We start from the raw sequence: 18,256 nt of genomic DNA on the forward strand, positions 1-18,256 counted from the left end.
AGTTTAACAATAAAGCCAACGTTTTTTTATTCGTTGTCTTCACTTCAACAGGACTCCAAAGAAACTAAAAATGCATCCTACTAGATGAGATACTGAACTGGAGAGCAGTGTGGACATGAATCATCAAAGTCTCAAAGAAGGGGATATTTTGTGCACTTCTTCCGCATTGCCCCCTGGCTGGATCAGAGAAGTGAGGCAGCGGAAAGCAGGCAAAACAGCAGGCAAACTAGATGTCTACTTTACAAGGTGACTCAGTTTTGTTTTTGTGTTTTTTACAATCTTGTCTCTGTTGATGTTACCTGTAAGTTCACCACAGAAGCCCTTAGATCACCATTTAATTGATTTTCCTGTTGTTTAAGTCCCGAAGGGCAAAGGTTCCGGTCCAGAGCATCCCTACGCACTTTCCTCCTGGAAAGTGGAAGTGGTAACTTAGACATAAGCCTCTTTGATTTCACCACATCACAAGCACCCCCTTCCAAAGTAAAGCAGAGGAGAGGAAAGAAAAAGCCTTCAGAGGGACAGCAAGAGGAAACAGAAAATGGAACAGCAATTCTAGAGGCACCTCCAAATAAATCCAAACAAGCCTCTTCCTCCCTCAGAAGTGATACTAAAAGTGGAAAAGTGAAGACAGCAAACGACACAAATCATATTGATGCTGACACTGAACTACAGAAGACTGCATGTGTATTAGAAGTGAATGTGAATGGAGACAAAACTACTGAAAGTTTAAATGGTTGCTTACAAGCTTTGACCTCAGAAAAAGTGGACAATGTACATCTGCAAAAGAGCCCCCAAAGAGGAGGCCAGCTGAGAGAGAAGTTACTCAGACTGGCTCCTTTAAGTAATCAACTAAACAAATCTATTCTTCAAGAGGACAAGAAAGCAGATTTGCAGCCTTCGGCCCCGATTTTGAATGTTGAACCTGCCGCTGAGAGCGAGAACAAAGGTGATGAAAGCAAAGGTGACAACACTCCTAATTCTGACCTGGAGGCTGGTGGTGACAGTCGTCAAGATGCTGAAGAACATGCGTTGTTACCTGATACCACTGATGGGAGCTGTACACCAGTTCGAGAATCCCAGAATAGTAAGTATGAGCCACACTGACTGACAATTTGTTAAAGTTTTTCATGTTTTTTTGAGCTTATCCAGTGCATTAGTGGTTATTTATGTCTCCCATCATCCTCTATATTTGCAGCTAGAAATTCATAAAAATCAAAGAAACCAAATGCCTTAATTGACACAAAACATTACAAATAGAAAAAAAAATGCATACATTTAGATCTGATAAAGAGGGGGCGAAGAATAATGGTCCATTGTTAGAGAGTGCATCACATCATTAGTCTAAGGGAGGACAGAATTGATTGAGTAATCTTACTGCATTAATGAAGCCATCATAGGACTCCACCACTTTGTGCTCAGCGAATGTATGATTTTCTTTATTGTGTCATTTTATGAGGTACTTAACTTTGGACCCGACCAAAAGATGTAAAGCAGCTTCACTCTTCTAATATCTATAAATGTTTCCTGTCTGCTTAGAGTCCAAAAGCTTGGAAGGCAAGCGGAAAACAAGTCCTTATTTCAGTGGGAAATCCAGCAGAGATGGTAATGTTTAATGCAGGAAACTGTGGATGCTTTTACATCGGACATGTAGATCAACATTCACGAAATAAATAAAGTGTGTAATTTAAAGAAACGTGCACTGTCCTCATTCAGGACTTAGCCCACCGAGGAGGAAGGCCTTCAAGAAGTGGACACCTCCCCGGTCTCCCTTCAACCTCGTACAGGAAACTCTTTTCCATGATCCCTGGAAGCTGCTGGTAGCCACAGTTTTTCTGAACAAAACCAGTGGTAGGATTCAACACACACATTTAATTATTCAGGATGTTGCATTAAACTTTGCTGAAGCCTGGCATTTATTTAATACAGGTAAAATGGCCATTCCAGTCCTGTGGCAGTTCTTTGAGCGTTATCCATCTGCAGAGGTGACCCGGCAGGCCGACTGGAAGCCCATGTCTGAACTTATGAAGCCACTTGGCCTGTATGAGCTTAGAGCCAAAACACTCATCCGCTTCTCAGGTGGATATTCTTGACTGCTAGTGGATTACAGCAGCAACTACCTTTGTGCAGAAGCAATGTCCATTTATTTATATATATTAATGTAATTTTATTGTTCATTTTTGGTAGTCTTTGCATGGTTTTAGTAAGAATATATGAAACAGAAAAAAACCCTCACAACACCTTTTCTCTTGTGTAGATGAGTATCTAACTAAACAGTGGCGTTACCCTATTGAGTTGCACGGTATTGGAAAGTACGGCAACGATTCGTACAGGATCTTCTGTATCAATGAGTGGCGACAGGTGGGTATAATCCCAACTATTTTACTTCAGTTGCTTCCATTGCTCCCTCATTTATTTGCTCTAAATTCAAGTTTAATTTGTTGTTTTTTCGATTCTTGTGTCAAAGGTAAAACCTGATGATCATATGCTAAACAAGTACCATGCTTGGCTGTGGGAGAACCATGAGAAACTGGGAATCTGAAGGACCAGAAACAAGAAAATCACTTCTATCACACAAACTGCAGTTACCCAACAATATAACAATATTAGCATTATGGAGGACTTGAAATTTTAATCGTGAATTTCTTCAATATTATGCAGTATTACGCTGGCTAGCCTTTAAGAACTTTTACTATGTGTTGAATAAAATGTTTTAAGCTGGTTAAAAGTCGAAATGATTCATGAGTGGTTTATTCAGCCTTCTCGCCTCAGGCTTTCTACATAGATGAGATCCAGGGACACCCCCTAAATATAGCTATTGGCACAGTCTAATCTTTCTTTATGAGTGCATTGATGCGTACCACTTAATGCAGCAGCTTTCTTTTGATAGGGTGTAACTTGATTCCCAAGGCAACTGTTGCCACCGCAAAACACTAAACACATACATCGGTACGTCAATATAATCTCTAACTAGCACCACTATAGCAATCCGGTATATTTAAACTTGGATTTGTTTTTTTTGTGTGTTGTTGCATGTTGATTTAATGCTAAGGCAACTACGCCTTTAAGAAGAAAAGTAGAGCTTTGAAAGTTTCATTGGACTCCTCTGGTGTGCCAACAGAAGTGTGAAGTATAAGATGAAACTACGTAAGGAGAGATTTTGTTTTCCATTTGTTGTCCTTTTTTTAAGTATTACTGGTTTTATTTAAAAGTATCTTTTAATTCTTTAATTCTGTTCACTTCTTTATCCTCACAGCAGCCATCTCCATAGCTCCCACGCCAGTCTGTATTCCTCGCGCACCTCCTGTCCGGCAAGCTCGCTGCCTGGTGGATACAACCGTAAAATTTCCCGTAATTTCGGACTCCGCACAGTTTTGGAAAAGCAATCAGGTAAGCAGAGATTTCTTAATTGTGTGGTTTATCATAGAAATAGATTGTTTAAAACAACAACAAGAAAAACCAAACCGATCCATAAATATGCTTCTTAGAGTATTCCCAGATTGAACCCTTTACACCCACCATTTGTTCATAAACGGACTGTCAGTCTGGAGACACCAGATGTTCACCAGCACAACCACCAGAGGACACTGATCATGCAGAGAAAAGAGCATTACAGGTAGGTGCACTAAATCATTTCACTATCACTGAATCACTTGTGCCATTTCCCTCTTTCCTTTGAAGAGCTGACTTCAAAGACAATGACTGAAAGTTGCTGTGTCAGATATCATCAGGTATGGCGAAAACCCTTCTATGGAACCAGCAGTGAGAGAGAAGAGTACAGGTAAAATAGTGGAGGATACCATTGACCTTTTTATATTGAAAAACAACAACAATTGTTTCTGGCAAAGAAAAGCTGCTCTTTTTTTATCTCCGTAGGAAGGAGTTGCGAGAACAGCTGAAGAGACAAATAGAGGAGAAATGTGCAGCAATAAAGCTGCAGCTGGCCAATAAAATAAAGGAAGCGGAGACTCTCCGAGAAGCAGACCGCCTCGATCTGGCCAGTGAACGAGAGCAAAGGATCCAACACAGCAAAGCAATGGCGGTGTACAGAGATGAGAACAAGAGGGTACAGCCCCACACATACATTATATATCCACTATTAATGCTTTTGTGGTTATGGCCCCATCCGGTAGTGCCCTGGAAATGTTTCATCATGCTCTCAGGTTACAAAAATACAGCGAGTGTCTGAGTGTGGGTGGGGTTTTTTTTTTTCCTTCTTGTTTCTTTCTCTGCTCGTGAACAGCTAATGGAGCAGAGCTGGAGGGACAGAGCACTAACACGTTCCCAGGAGGCCCTGAATGAAAGAGAGCTGCTGCGCCTCAACCCCATCAACTGGAGTGGAACACTGAAATAGGTCAAACCTCCCCAGGAGGTCAAAACGTCAGACTTAGGCCTCACTGTAGCATGTGTGTCAGGTGGAAAAATGGGATCCCAAATGTACAGTGCAGAATCACTAAAGGAACTAATTTTAAAACATTTTGGATTACATACAGTCGTGTGAAAAAACGGGTACACAGTCTTTCAATTCACAGTTTTTGTATCAGGTCATTAAAAAAACAAAATCTGGTCCTTGGCAAATCTTAAAATTAGGTCAATACAACCTACATATCATACAATGTCATAATTTATTTAAACACAAATTCAGACAAAATACAGAAGCAGTGTTTTAAAAACTTAGTACACCCTTATTACTTCTATAGGAATTCAGAAAGTAAGCAACACTATTTGAGCTGATCAGTTTCCTCTTACTTTATTGATAACCAGGAAGCTTATCAAAAACAATTTGAAGTCCACCAGTATATGGTGATAAAGAGTATTCAAAAGTTTAAAACACTCAATACCGTCACTAAGCTTTCCAGAAATGGATGTTCCAAGAAATTCACCCCAGGGTCCAACTGCATAACACTGAGGAGAACCTGTCAAAAACAAAAAGGCTCTGCCTGTCTCAGTTCTCATGTTAAATGTTAAAGTTCACAACAGTATAATTAAAAAAAAAAAAAAAAGACTGAACAGGTATGACTTGTTTGGAAGGGTGGCCACATGAAAACCAAACATCACTGGTACAAACACTTCATACCACCTGTCAAGCACCATGTTGTGCAGCCACAGGCAATTTGCAGTCATTGAATCAAGCGTGAACTCCTCTGTATGTCAAAGTACTCTAAAGTCAAATGTGAAGCCACCTGTTTGACAGCTAAAGTTAAGGTGAGCCATGTGAAAGGATAATGATCCCAAGCGCAGCAGCAAATAAACCAAATGGCTGAAAAAGAGAAGAATTAAGGTGTTGCAGTGGCCCACAGAAAGTCCAGACATTGAGAGCTGTGCATAAATAAATGCCTGCAAACCTCAATCTGCAGCAAAGACGTAATGAGTGGCACAAAATTCTTCTGACTGATAGAATCACACAGAAAAGCAGTTAGTTGAAGTTATTGCTGCTGAAGACAGTTTTACAAAGGATTCAATCAAAAAAAGACTTCAGCATTTTTACTTTGTTTTTTGTCTGAGGTTGTAGTTACATGATTTATGGAGCAGATTATTTTGTATCATTACATCCTGTAAGTAAAACCTTAGAATTGAAAGAGCGTGTACTTTCTTTTTAACATCACTACACAATAACAATGAGAACCTTTCTAATAAAAACACATTAACTAATGCCAAGAGTTTATCTCAATGATGAACTACTCCCGATTTCCCTGTCATTTATAATATGATGCAAACATGGAACTCTGACAAAGATCAAATAAATAAATAAACAAAAACAACAAACAGTGCCAGACTTTTTATTGTAATGCAAACATCGCTAATGAATTTTGACTCTGGACAACATTCCACACTCGGAAAAGCATAACTTAAAATAAAAATAAATAGATAATTGGACGGATAAAAAGTGACGCTCTATTGAGTGGCAATCCAACATGATTCTAATGTATCTCCCAGAACTACAATTTAACTCTTAAAAATATATGCTGATAGCACACACACACAAGTATAAAGGAAATATTAATAAAATATGACAACATAAATATAACTTCAAAATAAAGGCAACACAAAACGCTTGTATGTAGAATAGAGCTGGGTCCTGTTCCAGGAGGTTTAGAAAACTGAGTTTAAAAATGAACTCCGAGTTGTTTATCTCTGAAATAGGCAACTTTGAAGTTTACCGCAAGTTCATTTAACTCTGATGACAATAACCCCAAGTTAAACGCCCACATGAGTAGAAAAAGAAAGTAACCGTCAGTTACACTCTGATAATGCAATATTCCTATTCATGTGGATCTACACAGCATTTTTATCCGTTGTTTTCAAGTGTTACCTTTTGAGAAAGTGCCTAACTGGTTCTGCAGGGCATGCGCTGGCATGTACCCAGTGAAGGGCACGCCATCACTGGGTACATGATCAAATGATAGAAGGTACCACAAAGAAAATCAAGCAGCAGTATAATTTGTTGTTTCTTTGCTAGATTTATTTTTCAGTTTTGCACAGAGTAAAAATACGGTGCAAAGTGAGACAGTATGTGTGTGTCATAACTGTCAGATATTACATTAAAAAAAAAAAAATGGTATCCCAATCTATGGATATGTCCAAACTGAAACTGAGAAACTCTTCCCAGACAGCTAAAATAACAGTGAAATAAAACTGAAACAAATAAGCTTAACTTGTTCCTTGTTGTATTTACTTAGTTGCAACTATATTTAGCTTGTTTATGCTTAATGATGACTCTGTAAAAAGGCACAATTTACTGTCTCTTACACTAAATCAGAAAATGTTAGACTATTCAGCATTGCTGATGGATCCACTTCTGGTCACTACTGCTATCTGGGTACACGCAGCGAGACTGGTTTGGGCCATTTTCAGTGGAAAATATGTTCAGGTTCAGACACCAAACTTTAGAAACTGTCTTTCAAAACGATGACAAAATTTCATGACCGAACAACAATATGTGGAGCAAGTCGCTTTAAAATATGTTTAATTGCATTTTAGTGCCCTTTAAAGTCCTTGCAGCCTCATTTTCACTTGATTACAACATGACAAATGTGATCATTAACCAGCATCATGTGTCTAAAGCTTTATACAGATTAAAATGATTTAAACAATAAACACCCATTGTTTTAGGAACATTCAGTGGAGTTCAGACAGGTTGACAGCTACAGATTTTATTCTGACGTCTGCAGGATAATTTGCTTGGCTCTGACCTTTAACAGTGGCCTTTTGAATGAGGAAATGAAAAGTAGTTAACTCTATTTCTAGAACTGAAAAAACGTTTCTCGGGGTTAACAAACTCAGCACTGTTGGCTTAACCTGCTTCCTGTAACAGGATCCTGGTACTTAAATAAGTAATGTTGGTGACCCAGCAGCTATTAAAAAGTTATCTTCCATGCCAAGTAGGACAAATAAATACATAGGGTGCTGTATCTTTCATTTCCAATCCTATTTATCATGCATTATTATTACAAAGAATTATTCTGGGACAAAGAGGTAAAAAGTTATTCTGTGAACATAAATAAATGGCTGTTCTTAATGTAAATATCCCAGAGTTTTATGAGTGCTTCACTGGGGGAATTTGGGAAATTGTGATATCTCCATCCTACCCAATGTCCCACAGCGGTAAGTTCAAGTGCATTAGTAACCTGACACACTCACAACTCATGTGCCATTCAAACTATGGGAGGGAGGGAGAGCTGAAATGGGGAAAACGCAGATGGACTTCATGAATAGAGTAGATGAAAAAAAAAAAAAATCTTTTCAAGAGAGACAAAGACCAGACATCATATCCAAATGCATAAGATTTTCACAATCAGTAGTGGTCTTTATGTCACCCTTGTTCCCAACACAGCTGAGGTAGGGAAATAAGTTCAGTTCCTTTCCATCAGTGCAGTGATGCTTCGTTACTCCTCTTAAAGCTTCATGGCTTCATGTTCTTTAAGTTCTCCCTTCTTCCCGTGTTATGCAACTCATACACATAAATTAACCCACGCCCTTTAAATTAATTCCCCAGTCACAAGTAAATCCCTGAAAATCTAGCATTGCAAAGCTAGTTTCTTGCCTCAAACTGATTCCTATTTACCCAAATTGACCAGTCTTTTTATTCAAGCTACGGTCCAATGCAGTCTAGCGTCCCTTCAGAAATCCGTCCAGCATGTAGTCTCCCTTCTCAGTCAGCCAGTATCCAGCCATAGCAGCCACACCTCCAATGAAAATAGCCGTGAAGACCATGTCACCCTTGGCAGCAAGGGTGGCTAGGGCACAGATTACCACTCCAAAGAACATCTGTTGCAGTACAAGGACCTCATCATCTGTCATATCGTCAAAGAGTCCCTTCTCTGGGCCAGCTGAAGAGGTAAAAGGAAAAGAAACCAAGAGGTCTGAAAAGCTGTACGCTGCATGTGTGTGTTTGCATATTCCTTATGGCTTTTTCTTACCAGGAGGTTTATTTTCAACACAGATGCTGTCTCTTCTGATAAAGCCATTAGCACAGTCACAGTGGAAGGAGCCCTCCTCATTTATACAGGCCTCATTGAGTCCCGGGCATGCTATGGCACGTTCACTACATTCATCTATATCTGTAAGAGGACACAAAGAAAACAAGTTTAAACACATCAGGAAAAGAGAAAAGGAAACTGATGTTGAGATTCAGTAGCCAGTTTGTGTATACATACCAAGACACTTCGCTCCCTTCAATCTGTAGCCACGCGCACATTTTTTACAGCGGGCAGGACCACTACCCATGCAGCCCACACATGCCTGGTCACATCCTACAAAACGCCAGAAATGCAGTGGTCAGCATTACATATTGCTATAATAAACATTTTTTCACCAGGAATTCCACTGCACATTTATTAAGTCATTTTACTGTAAAAGTAATGAGGCTTTGTTACCATACTTGATAAATATCTTCGCCCTTTTTTCAGTTTTTTCTTACTACTTAAAATAACTTGTAGTCAACAAGTGAGGTTAGATCAAATAAATTACAATTACAATATTACAATTGTAACCTCTTTGGGAATCCCACAAATTCCTTTGTGGAAGAAAAACTCTGTCCTACACCACCTAAAGAGAAACAACAACTAACCAGTAATTGGACTAAACTGTTTTGCATTTCATATTCAAATTAAGATGCGTTTGCAAGGTGCAGTCACCAGCCACGATGTCAGGTACACCCGTTTAACTGCTTATTAACACAAATCTCTACCAATTACATGGCAGCGACTCATTTCAAGCATGCAAACAAGTTCAACCAAAGCATCAGAATGGATATGAAAGGTGATTTAAGTGACTTTGAATGTGGCATGGATATTGACGCCAGCCTGGCTATGAGTACTTTACTGATCTACTAGCATCTTCCTACACAACCATGTTTACAAAGAATGGTCCAAGAGAAGAGAAAATATGAGTGACAGTTCTCTGGATGAAAATGTCTTGCTGATGCCAAAAGTCAGAAGACAATGGCTGGAATACTTTGAGCTGAAAGGAAGCTAACAAGTCACTCAAATACCCACTAATTCCAACCATCTCTGAACTCACAACACATCAGACCTTGAACTAGATGGGCTACAGCAGCAAAAGACCACACCTGGTGCCACTGCTGTCAGCTGAGAATGAAAATCCAGACTGCAATTTACACAGCCTCTCCAAAGTTGATCAACATAAGATTAGAAAAAGGCTGCCTGGTCTGATGAGACTCAATTTTTGCTGTGACATTTGAATGCAAGGACTAGATTTGGCATAAACAGCACGAAAACATGGATCTATGCTGCCTTGTACCACTGGCTCAGGCCGCTGGTGGTGTAATGGCAAGGGGAATATTTTCATGGATCACTTTGGGCCTGTGCATCGAGCATCGTTTCAATAGGATAAAGCACGATGTTACAAACACGTCAGTGAGTTAGCGGTACTCAAATAGCCTCCACAGGCATCAACCCAAAAGAACAACTTTGGAATGTGGTGGAATGTGAGATTCCCATCAGTCATTTTAATCTGACAAATCTACAGCAACTGCATGATGCTAGCGTGAGAATATGGACCAAAATATCTGATGAACATTTCAATGGAACTTGTTGACTTTTTGACATGAAAAATTAAGGCAGTTTTGAAGGCAAAAGGGGGTCCAACTCATTAAGAGCAAAGTATAACTATCAAGTGGCCAATGAGTGCATGTCTTTATGCAGTTTGATTTAAACATTCCTTGAACTGTGAGAAGTAGCATACAATAACACCACTCACATTTTGTGATGAGACTTACTGAAACTGTATTATCACATATGCTCCAGATGTAACTAAAAACCTGCCTCTTATTACAGCAGCACCACAAAATATGCACGATTTAATAAGTTCCAGGAAAATTAAAATAGTAACTAGAGAAAAGAGCATACCTCTGCATTCATATGATCCATCTGTGTTGTGACAGTAGGTGTTAGAAGGGCAACGAGCCAGCTCTGTACCGCATTCATCGATGTCTAGGAGACATACAAGCCATGTCAAACAACAGAAAGTTGGCACCGAATCACTGAATTGCTATTGAGTGACCTCTAAAGCCACAAACTCACCAACACATTTGTTGTCATGAAGGATCCAGCCGGGTTTGCAGTCCAGACATTTGTAGTCCTGCGGCCCTGAGCATTTCTTGCATGAGTGGTAGCAGGCTACAAAGGATGAAAGACACAGTCACAGGGTGAGGGTCAAGTTTAGATGACCCCAGGCAGGATTTAACAGCGTGGAAACCATTATCTGAATCTGTGGCACCTGCACAGGCTGCTATGCTGTTATTGGAGCTTTTCTCTCTGTAGTAACCATCAGCACAGCTTTGGCAAAGATGGCCTGAGTACCCGGGATCACAGACACACTCTCCATCTCCCAGGCGAGTACCCTCCCCTTCACAGCGGCCCAGACCTCCACATGTGCCACCGGGTCCAGATGGACACTCTGTATGGGATAAGCAGGATATCAGTGCTACACTTTAAACCTACAATTAACATGATTCTGATTATCATCACTGAGTTCCATGCGTTTTTAATATTTTTTGGACCGACTAGGTTGTCAGTGCTGACATAAGGCAGCTTGTGTTTAAAGCCACACCTTTGCAGTCAGGTCCAAAGTGTCCAGGTGGACAGCAGAGTCTCAGCTCCTCTATACACAGCCACTCAAACAGGTCTGGTGCTTCCTGCTGTCTGTAGGATGTACAGATCACATCAGTTAGGAAGTTAAGACAGGGGCATGATATAAAAAAATAAATTTAAAAAAAAATCAGCATAACCTAATTACACAGGAGAAACTGACGGTGCCACCTACACACTCTACAGACAACTTATTCTTTTAAATTACATTTCAAAATGTGCGTCAGAAGACCTTTTCCTGCTGATCTAATTCATCTCAATTTAACACAGGTTCATGCATGAAAGCAGCTTTTTTTACCTGTGGAACCACCATGTCTCCACTTGGTCCTCTATCTGCTCCAGCAGTCGATTACATTCAAAATCTGTTTTCTCACAAGCAGATTCTACTATCTCTAGTAGGCGAGTTTCACTGGAACACAAGTTTGGACAGAGACAGCAACATAGTCATGAAGTAAGAACACCCTACCCCTTAAATATGATTTAACCCCACCTTTTCCAGTAGAAAACTTTTGGCAAATATATATATTACACAATAGGGCTGGGCCATATTATACCGTTCACGGTAATACCGGTATAATGTTAGGCAACGATAGGAAAATGAAATATCGCGATAGAATGGGAGTAAAACGCGCATGCGCAGTGCCTTTGTTTTCATACGCACATGGCCGATTGTTGAGTGAAACAGATGAACCAGAATTGGTTTGTAAAAATGGTGCAACTTCCGTGATGTGGAACTGGTTTGGTGTTTGTCCGTCAGATACACGACAAAGCACATTTTTTTGCAGAACATGCAAGCGGCCGTTGTTATTGTCATATTTGTCGGACTAAGATGCTCTTAAATCTGGGAGTAATCTGGGTCCTAAACTCCGTATGCTTCAGGTCAAACAACACTGCAGCATCACAGAGTTAAAAACTGTCTAAATTCTTTCATCTTTAATAAAACGATCAGCATTGCTGCTTTACCAGGTGTAACTATGAAGTTTAACTTCCAGGCATCCATGAAAACTAAAGTTATTACATTTAACGGAGTTAGACGTTAGCAGGAAGCTAGCGGAAGTTAGCTCGCTAGTTTCGCTAGTTACCTAAGCATGATATTGCATGTTCTGACTGAGAGATTTCTGAAAAAAAATCAAACGTACAGTTCTGCTATCACTTCCAACATAAATGAAGACAGGAAACTAAACAGCAGTGACGTTTGTAGGGTTACTGAAGTTGGGCTAGCTGGTATATAATGATGTGCTACGTGATTGCTAGCGACACAGCTATGTTAGCATAACATAAACAGTGAAGCTGGAGGACGAACACTAACACTTTTCCACTTATAAAAGTTAACGTGAAGGTTCTTCATGGTTAGAGACAAATGCAATCGCATGGCAGGATGTTGTAAACGGACCAAACTTCAGTCAGGAGAACAACTGAGATAATCCATCCACAATATGAGGTTAGTCATTAATAGACTGCAACAACATGGGAATAGAGCAGCTGCCAGAGAATTCAACATTAATGAATCAATGGTACAGAAGTGGAGGAAGCAAGAAGAATGAGTTTAATAAAGTTTGATTTATCTGACTGCTTTGTTTCGCTTAATGTGCCTTATAATCCCGTGCACCTTATGGTCCGAAAAATACATACTGCACACTGCAGTTTAATGTTGCAAATAGAGCAGGGCGATATGGCCAAAAATATTTATCACGATATATATTTGAAAATTTGCGATAACGATATAACCGACGATATAATTGATGCGAGACAAAATACAACTCCACAACATTACTAGCGCAAAAAGACAACCTTCCATTTATATTCACTTAAACAAGAAGCTGGTTTTTATGTACATTAAAGCTTTATAAAAATGTAACAGTACAAATGCAAATTGCTTGCTGAAAGTTTAACCAAAAGGCATTTCCACTAGAAATGGGCTGACATGTCCTGAGCATAACCATGTATAATATCCACTGAAGTTAAAAAGAGGTGCTTTGCAACATTAAACTGCAGTGTGCAGTACGCATTTTTCGGACCATAAGGTGCACGGGATTATAAGGCACATTAAGCGAAACAAAGCAGTCAGATAAATCAAACTTTATTAAACTCATTCTTCTTGCTTCCTCCACTTCTGTACCATTGATTCCTTAATGTTGAATTCTCTGGCAGCGGCTCTATTCCCATGTTGTTGCAGTATATTAATGACTAACCTCGTATTGTGGATGGATTATCTCAGTTGTTCTCCTGACTGAAGTTTGGTCCGTTTACAGCATCCTGCCATGCGATTGCATTTGTCTCTAACCATGAAGAACCTTCACGTTAACTTTTATAAGTGGAAAAGTGTTAGTGTTCGTCCTCCAGCTTCACTGTTTATGTTATGCTAACATAGCTGTGTCGCTAGCGATCACGTAGCACATCATTATATACCAGCTAGCCCAACTTCAGTAACCCTACAAACGTCACTGCTGTTTAGTTTCCTGTCTTCATTTATGTTGCAAGTGATAGCAGAGGTGTACGTTTGATTTTTTTCAGAAATCTCTCAGTCAGAACATGCTATATCATGCTTAGGTAACTAGCGAAACTAGCGAGCTAACTTCTGCTAGCTTCCTGCTAACTTCTGACTCCGTTAAATGTAATAAGTTTTGTTTTCATGGATGCCTGGAAGTTAAACTTTATAGTTACACCTCGTAAAGCAGCAATGCTGATCGTTTTATTAAAGATGAAAGAATTTAGACAGTTTTTAACTCTGTGATGCTGCAGTGTTGTTTGACCTGAATCATACGGAGTTTAGGACCCAGATTACTCCCAGATTTAAGAGCATCTTAGTCCGACAAATACGACAATAACAACGGCCGCTTGCATGTTCTGCAAAAAAATGTGCTTTGTTGTGTATCTGACGGACAAACACCAAACCAGTTCCACATCACGGAAGTTGCACCATTTTTACAAACCAATTCTGGATCATCTGTTTCACTCAACAATCGGCCATGTGCGTATGAAAACAAAGGCACTGCGCATGCTCGTTTTACTCCCATTCTATCGCGATATTTCATTTTCCTATCGTTGCCTAACATTATACCGGTATTACCGTGAACGGTATAATATGGCCCAGCCCTAGTTGCAAAGCACCTCTTTTTAACTTCAGTGGATATTATACATGGTTATGCTCAGGATATGTCAGCCCATTTCTACTGGAAATGCCTTTTGGTTAAACTTTCAGCAAGCAATTTGCATTTGCATTGTTACATTTTTATAAAGCTTTAATGTACATAAAAACCAGCTTCTTGTTTAAGTGAAAATAAATGGAAGGTTGTCTTTTTGCGCTAGTAATGTTGTGGAGTTGTATTTTGTCTCGCATCAATTATATTGTCGGTTATATCGTTATCGCAAATTTTCAAATATATATCGTGATAAATATTTTTGGCCATATCGCCCTGCTCTATTACACAAACTATCATACAAATATGCAGAGGACAGGATGTCTAGTAATATAAGTTATTATGTGAATTTAATTTAGCAAAAAGACGGAACTAGTCGTATTAGACATTGTGAATATATGAGCAGGTATTTGCTAAGTACTCCAACAAAAATTTAGTCTTACCTGGTTGCATATTTAGCCAGCTTCTCCTCCTCCCAGGCAGTGTTTCCTCCCCCAAAGTTCTTATTGGCTGTTCTCTCCAAGCCCTAGAAAGAGTAAAAGTTAGGGTCCTAAAAACATTCTTTTTAAGGTTTGCTCAAAGAAGACAAGCAAGCATTGACAGTTTCTTTGGATACAAGGACTACCTTAATGAAACTCTCAGTGAGTTTTTTGCAGGTTTGGCACGGTGCTGTCTGGACTCTCACCACAGAGAGCTCTGAGAGAAGCACCAGAGCAGGCAGGAACGGCCAGGCCCACCACATGATCCTATAGACAGCATGCATACAAACAAACGCACAAACAATTAATGTTTAAAAAAAACAATTTTTTTTTATTTTTTTTTTTTACAAGTTTTGTTTAAACATCATAGCAAATGTCATCAAATGCACCTACACTTCCAGAAAAAACTGTGTTTCTAGAGATCTGATCACAACTATGTGGTGGACAATACAAAAGAAACTGTAATACGAACCCATAGCTGTGCAAAACGCACTAAAATTCTTCTTCTTGCTTCCTTTATGAATCAGCATGTCTTCTTCTTTCTTCACTATATCCATGAACCTCCTCTGAGCTCTTCCTCTTTTCATTCTGCCTGGCAACTCCATATTCACCATCCTTTGCCTAATATATCCACTATCCACCTGCATATGACCAAATCATCAGTTTGCCTCTCTAACTTTGTTTTCAAACAGCTCAACCTGAGCTGACCCTCTGATTTAATTTCAAATCTTGTGCATTCTGGTCACTCTTGATGAATATCTTAACATCTTCAACCTCCAGCTCTGGCTTCTGTTTTATTTATTTTTTATTAGGGCTACCATCTGCAAACCTTATGTCACAGGAAGTCTCATTGCCATCTTGTAAACCTTCTCTTTCACTTTTATGGTTATCCTTATTTCACAAGTTACCCCTGACTCCACCCTGCCTGCACTGTCCTCTTCGTCGCTCTTGCATACTGTGTACTTACTTTGGATGGTTGAGCAGTATTGACGAGTTGACAGGTATTTGTCTTTCATTCCTCTTCTCTCCAGATCATACCTTCACCTCTTCCAATTCTCTTCCACCTGCTTGCAACTACTGCTACAAATCACACTGCCGTATGCAAAATTAGTCCACGAAGACTCCTGTCTGACCTAAGCTGTCACTCTGTTTATCAGCACTACAAACAAGAAGGTTTTTTACAGCTGATCTCTGATATAATCACACTGCCACCTTGAACCCATCTTTCACTCCAGCTATGCACCTCATCGCTACCTGACTGCTTTACATGTTTTCCCCATGCTCCCCACACAGTACGTTTGTGATGGTTGACTTTTGAAGATTGTAGTGAGTGATTCAATGCCATATTATTATGATATTACTTAAATAGCACTAGCACGGCTACATTGCAGTCATATTGTGCAAACCTCCAAGCACCTTCACCACACTAGTGTAGCTAAAATAAAATATTGTAAGACTCTTTTTCTGATCTACAAATAGCTGCATAAGTGCTGACTAAAACCAGAAGGAAAGAACTAGCATGCTTATACTAAAGCCAAGGGTGCCTGGAAGCTTAGTTTTGATTTACATTTTTATTTGTTAACATGACAGTAACAGGTTATGCACTGGAAAATGTCTCAGAAATTATATTGGTTTATGAAACAGGAAAGCCTCTCAGGTTGTTTGCTTCTCATTATTGCGCCACAAAGCAGAAATAAAACAAGTTGATGCTGCTTTCATCAGGTATGATTCAAGAAGCTGGAGTAGACTTTCCACAAGATGTTAAAGAAGTTGGAAATACTCCTGTCCTTTATTTTATAATTCATTTATGTTATCATTTATGACTCATTTTCTAATATGCATAAATATTAACTGTACATTTGAGATTTTACCGAGTGTAATAAGTATGTGCGTGTGCGTGGTGGGATTAATCCTCTCCATTTTTTTAATTGACTTTAAACTGTCCAAAGTACCCATCTTTATTTTTTTTTTCGAATGTATCTCAGCCTTCACTTCCTAGGTTTTTGATATAAAAATCTGGTTTCATTAAATGCAGTCCAAATTAGATCTGTGAACAGTATGAATTTTTGTTAGACTTGTTAAAAGCTAGTCTTTAAAACAAGCAGCTTTAGCCTGCCTTAGCTTCATCGTTAGCCTGGTTAGCTCAGCATCAGCACCACCAATTAGCCGACTAGCAGCTGGCTAAGGTCAGTAGTTAGCTGCTAACTTAAGCTAACGCTGTGTCTATCATAGTCTGCTTATCTGTCCGGTGTGTCTTTGAAGATTGTTGATATCGGTTACCATATCCTCCTTAGGCTATTTAGCGTTAAATATGGACTAACTAAGCCGCATTAAGGCAGCCAATTTGAAATTAGCTTCAGGCTTTATTGATGATCCAGGTCTTACCTTGCTGAAAAGCCACCACCTCCGTTGCTGCTGTCGCTGTGCCACTGATGATGATGATGATTGTCGGATTCCCCGGTGATTCAGGTTCATAAAAATGCAGGCAGAGCTTCACATTTTGGACATCCACTTCACGTTGAACGCTTCAGTCGTGTCATTTTAGCAGTTGTTTGCTAGCTAATGCTGTTAGTGCTCACAACGCAACAGAGGAGCTTTAGTACCGTAGTGCTGGGCTGCAGTGAGATGAATGAATGAGTGAACAGCTTCCAGTCGCTTCTCTGTTTTCCATAAGGAGGAACCACCCAAACCTTCTGGGATTTAAACAATCAACCAATCATTCAGCATCCAGCTTTACATAAGTCAGTGCTGCATCGTCCAAGTATGAAACAGTATGTAAACATTTAAGACTAACTCTTTAAATGTTTCATTCTGATCATATTCTGTGCCGTCATGCTATGGTTCAGGTCCATTTTGACCCGACCATGAATTCCCTCATAATAAATTTCTAAAACTCATTTTCAAGTACAGATCGAATTATAGTGTTTAAATAGTAATCGGTTCAATTCAATTTATATTGCGCCAAATCACAACAGCAGTCACACTGAGGCGCTTCTTATTGGGCTTTATAATACAGAGAAACCCCCCCAAAATTTAACAACCCTCTTAACATGAAGTAACTAACTATGTGCATATTAGTATTGTACAGCACTTTATATAGCACTTTAAAAACACACCTGGTAGACCAAAGTGCTATATAAATAAATAAATGATAAATGTTGATGATGATAATCTCAAGCAGAGCCAGGCTCAGGGGAGGGCAGCCAGAAGTGGTTGTGGGTGAACGGGAGCAGGACAGGATAAAAGACAAACCATGGAAGAGAGCCCGAGATAATGCATTCATGCAGAGTGGTGTATAAACACATGAGTGAGTAAAAGAGGTAAGTGAAAAAGAAACACTCAGCACATCATGACCCGGAGCCTAGGCCTATTGCAGGTAAGATTCAGTGTCACTTGATCCAGCCTTAACTATATGCTTTATCAAAATGGAAAGTTTTGAGCCTAATCTTAAAGGTGGAGAGGGTGTCATAAAGATCCTCATAACTAGCATTTATAATTATCAATAAATATTAAATAAATGCAGATCGGC

General features: G+C 39.5%; 3 protein-coding genes across 5 annotated transcripts in view; 2 read left to right on the top strand and 1 right to left on the bottom strand.

The window, feature by feature from the left end:
* Nucleotides 1-2,732, top strand: part of mbd4 (methyl-CpG binding domain protein 4) — a 3,071-nt gene extending 339 nt beyond the window's left edge. The window contains exons 2-8 of the mRNA XM_004546131.4: nt 52-246; nt 360-1,084; nt 1,537-1,602; nt 1,714-1,848; nt 1,927-2,076; nt 2,255-2,358; nt 2,465-2,732. Of these exons, the coding sequence (XP_004546188.1) occupies nt 116-246; nt 360-1,084; nt 1,537-1,602; nt 1,714-1,848; nt 1,927-2,076; nt 2,255-2,358; nt 2,465-2,539 (1,386 nt within the window). The 5' untranslated portion in view covers nt 52-115 and the 3' untranslated portion in view covers nt 2,540-2,732. The remainder of the gene's footprint in view (nt 1-51; nt 247-359; nt 1,085-1,536; nt 1,603-1,713; nt 1,849-1,926; nt 2,077-2,254; nt 2,359-2,464) is intronic.
* Nucleotides 2,733-2,839: 107 nt separating this feature from the next.
* Nucleotides 2,840-5,766, top strand: LOC101485334 (uncharacterized). 2 transcript variants are annotated; one of them, XM_004546133.3, is made up of 6 exons: nt 2,840-3,144; nt 3,254-3,387; nt 3,486-3,613; nt 3,719-3,778; nt 3,874-4,063; nt 4,241-5,766. In XM_004546133.3, exons 1-6 carry the CDS (start codon nt 3,135-3,137, stop codon nt 4,349-4,351), a joined length of 633 nt encoding a protein of 210 aa, XP_004546190.1. In that variant the 5' UTR covers nt 2,840-3,134; the 3' UTR covers nt 4,352-5,766. The 2 variants fall into 2 exon arrangements, with proteins under 2 accessions (XP_004546190.1, XP_076734907.1); XM_076878792.1 differs by having other exon boundaries at nt 3,874-5,636.
* creld1b (CRELD disulfide isomerase 1b) lies at nt 5,762-17,445 on the bottom strand. 2 transcript variants are annotated; one of them, XM_076878791.1, is made up of 12 exons: nt 17,113-17,445; nt 15,200-15,368; nt 14,874-14,994; nt 14,692-14,774; nt 11,407-11,517; nt 11,071-11,162; nt 10,738-10,917; nt 10,542-10,637; nt 10,368-10,451; nt 8,655-8,750; nt 8,418-8,558; nt 5,762-8,327 (listed from the first exon to the last, which is right to left on the bottom strand). In XM_076878791.1, exons 3-12 carry the CDS (start codon nt 14,988-14,990, stop codon nt 8,107-8,109), a joined length of 1,221 nt encoding a protein of 406 aa, XP_076734906.1. In that variant the 5' UTR covers nt 14,991-14,994; nt 15,200-15,368; nt 17,113-17,445; the 3' UTR covers nt 5,762-8,106. The 2 variants fall into 2 exon arrangements, with proteins under 2 accessions (XP_076734906.1, XP_014268218.1); XM_014412732.4 differs by lacking the exon at nt 15,200-15,368 and having other exon boundaries at nt 17,113-17,443.
* Nucleotides 17,446-18,256: the final 811 nt, after the last annotated feature.

Source organism: Maylandia zebra, linkage group LG20 (assembly GCF_041146795.1).
Source record: "Maylandia zebra isolate NMK-2024a linkage group LG20, Mzebra_GT3a, whole genome shotgun sequence".
Classification (NCBI taxonomy): domain Eukaryota; kingdom Metazoa; phylum Chordata; class Actinopteri; order Cichliformes; family Cichlidae; genus Maylandia; species Maylandia zebra.

Coding starts and splice junctions, on each gene's coding strand:
- LOC101485334 (XM_076878792.1), top strand. Junction 3,388..3,485: donor AGTTTTGGAAAAGCAATCAG/GTAAGCAGAGAT, acceptor TATGCTTCTTAG/AGTATTCCCAGATTGAACCC. Junction 3,779..3,873: donor AGTGAGAGAGAAGAGTACAG/GTAAAATAGTGG, acceptor TTATCTCCGTAG/GAAGGAGTTGCGAGAACAGC.
- creld1b (XM_076878791.1), bottom strand. CDS start 14,990: ATGTGGTGGGCCTGGCCGTTCCTGCCTGCTCTGGTGCTTCTCTCAGAG. Junction 10,918..11,070: donor CTTTGGACCTGACTGCAAAG/GTGTGGCTTTAA, acceptor TATCCCATACAG/AGTGTCCATCTGGACCCGGT. Junction 8,751..10,367: donor TGGATCATATGAATGCAGAG/GTATGCTCTTTT, acceptor GGCGTTTTGTAG/GATGTGACCAGGCATGTGTG.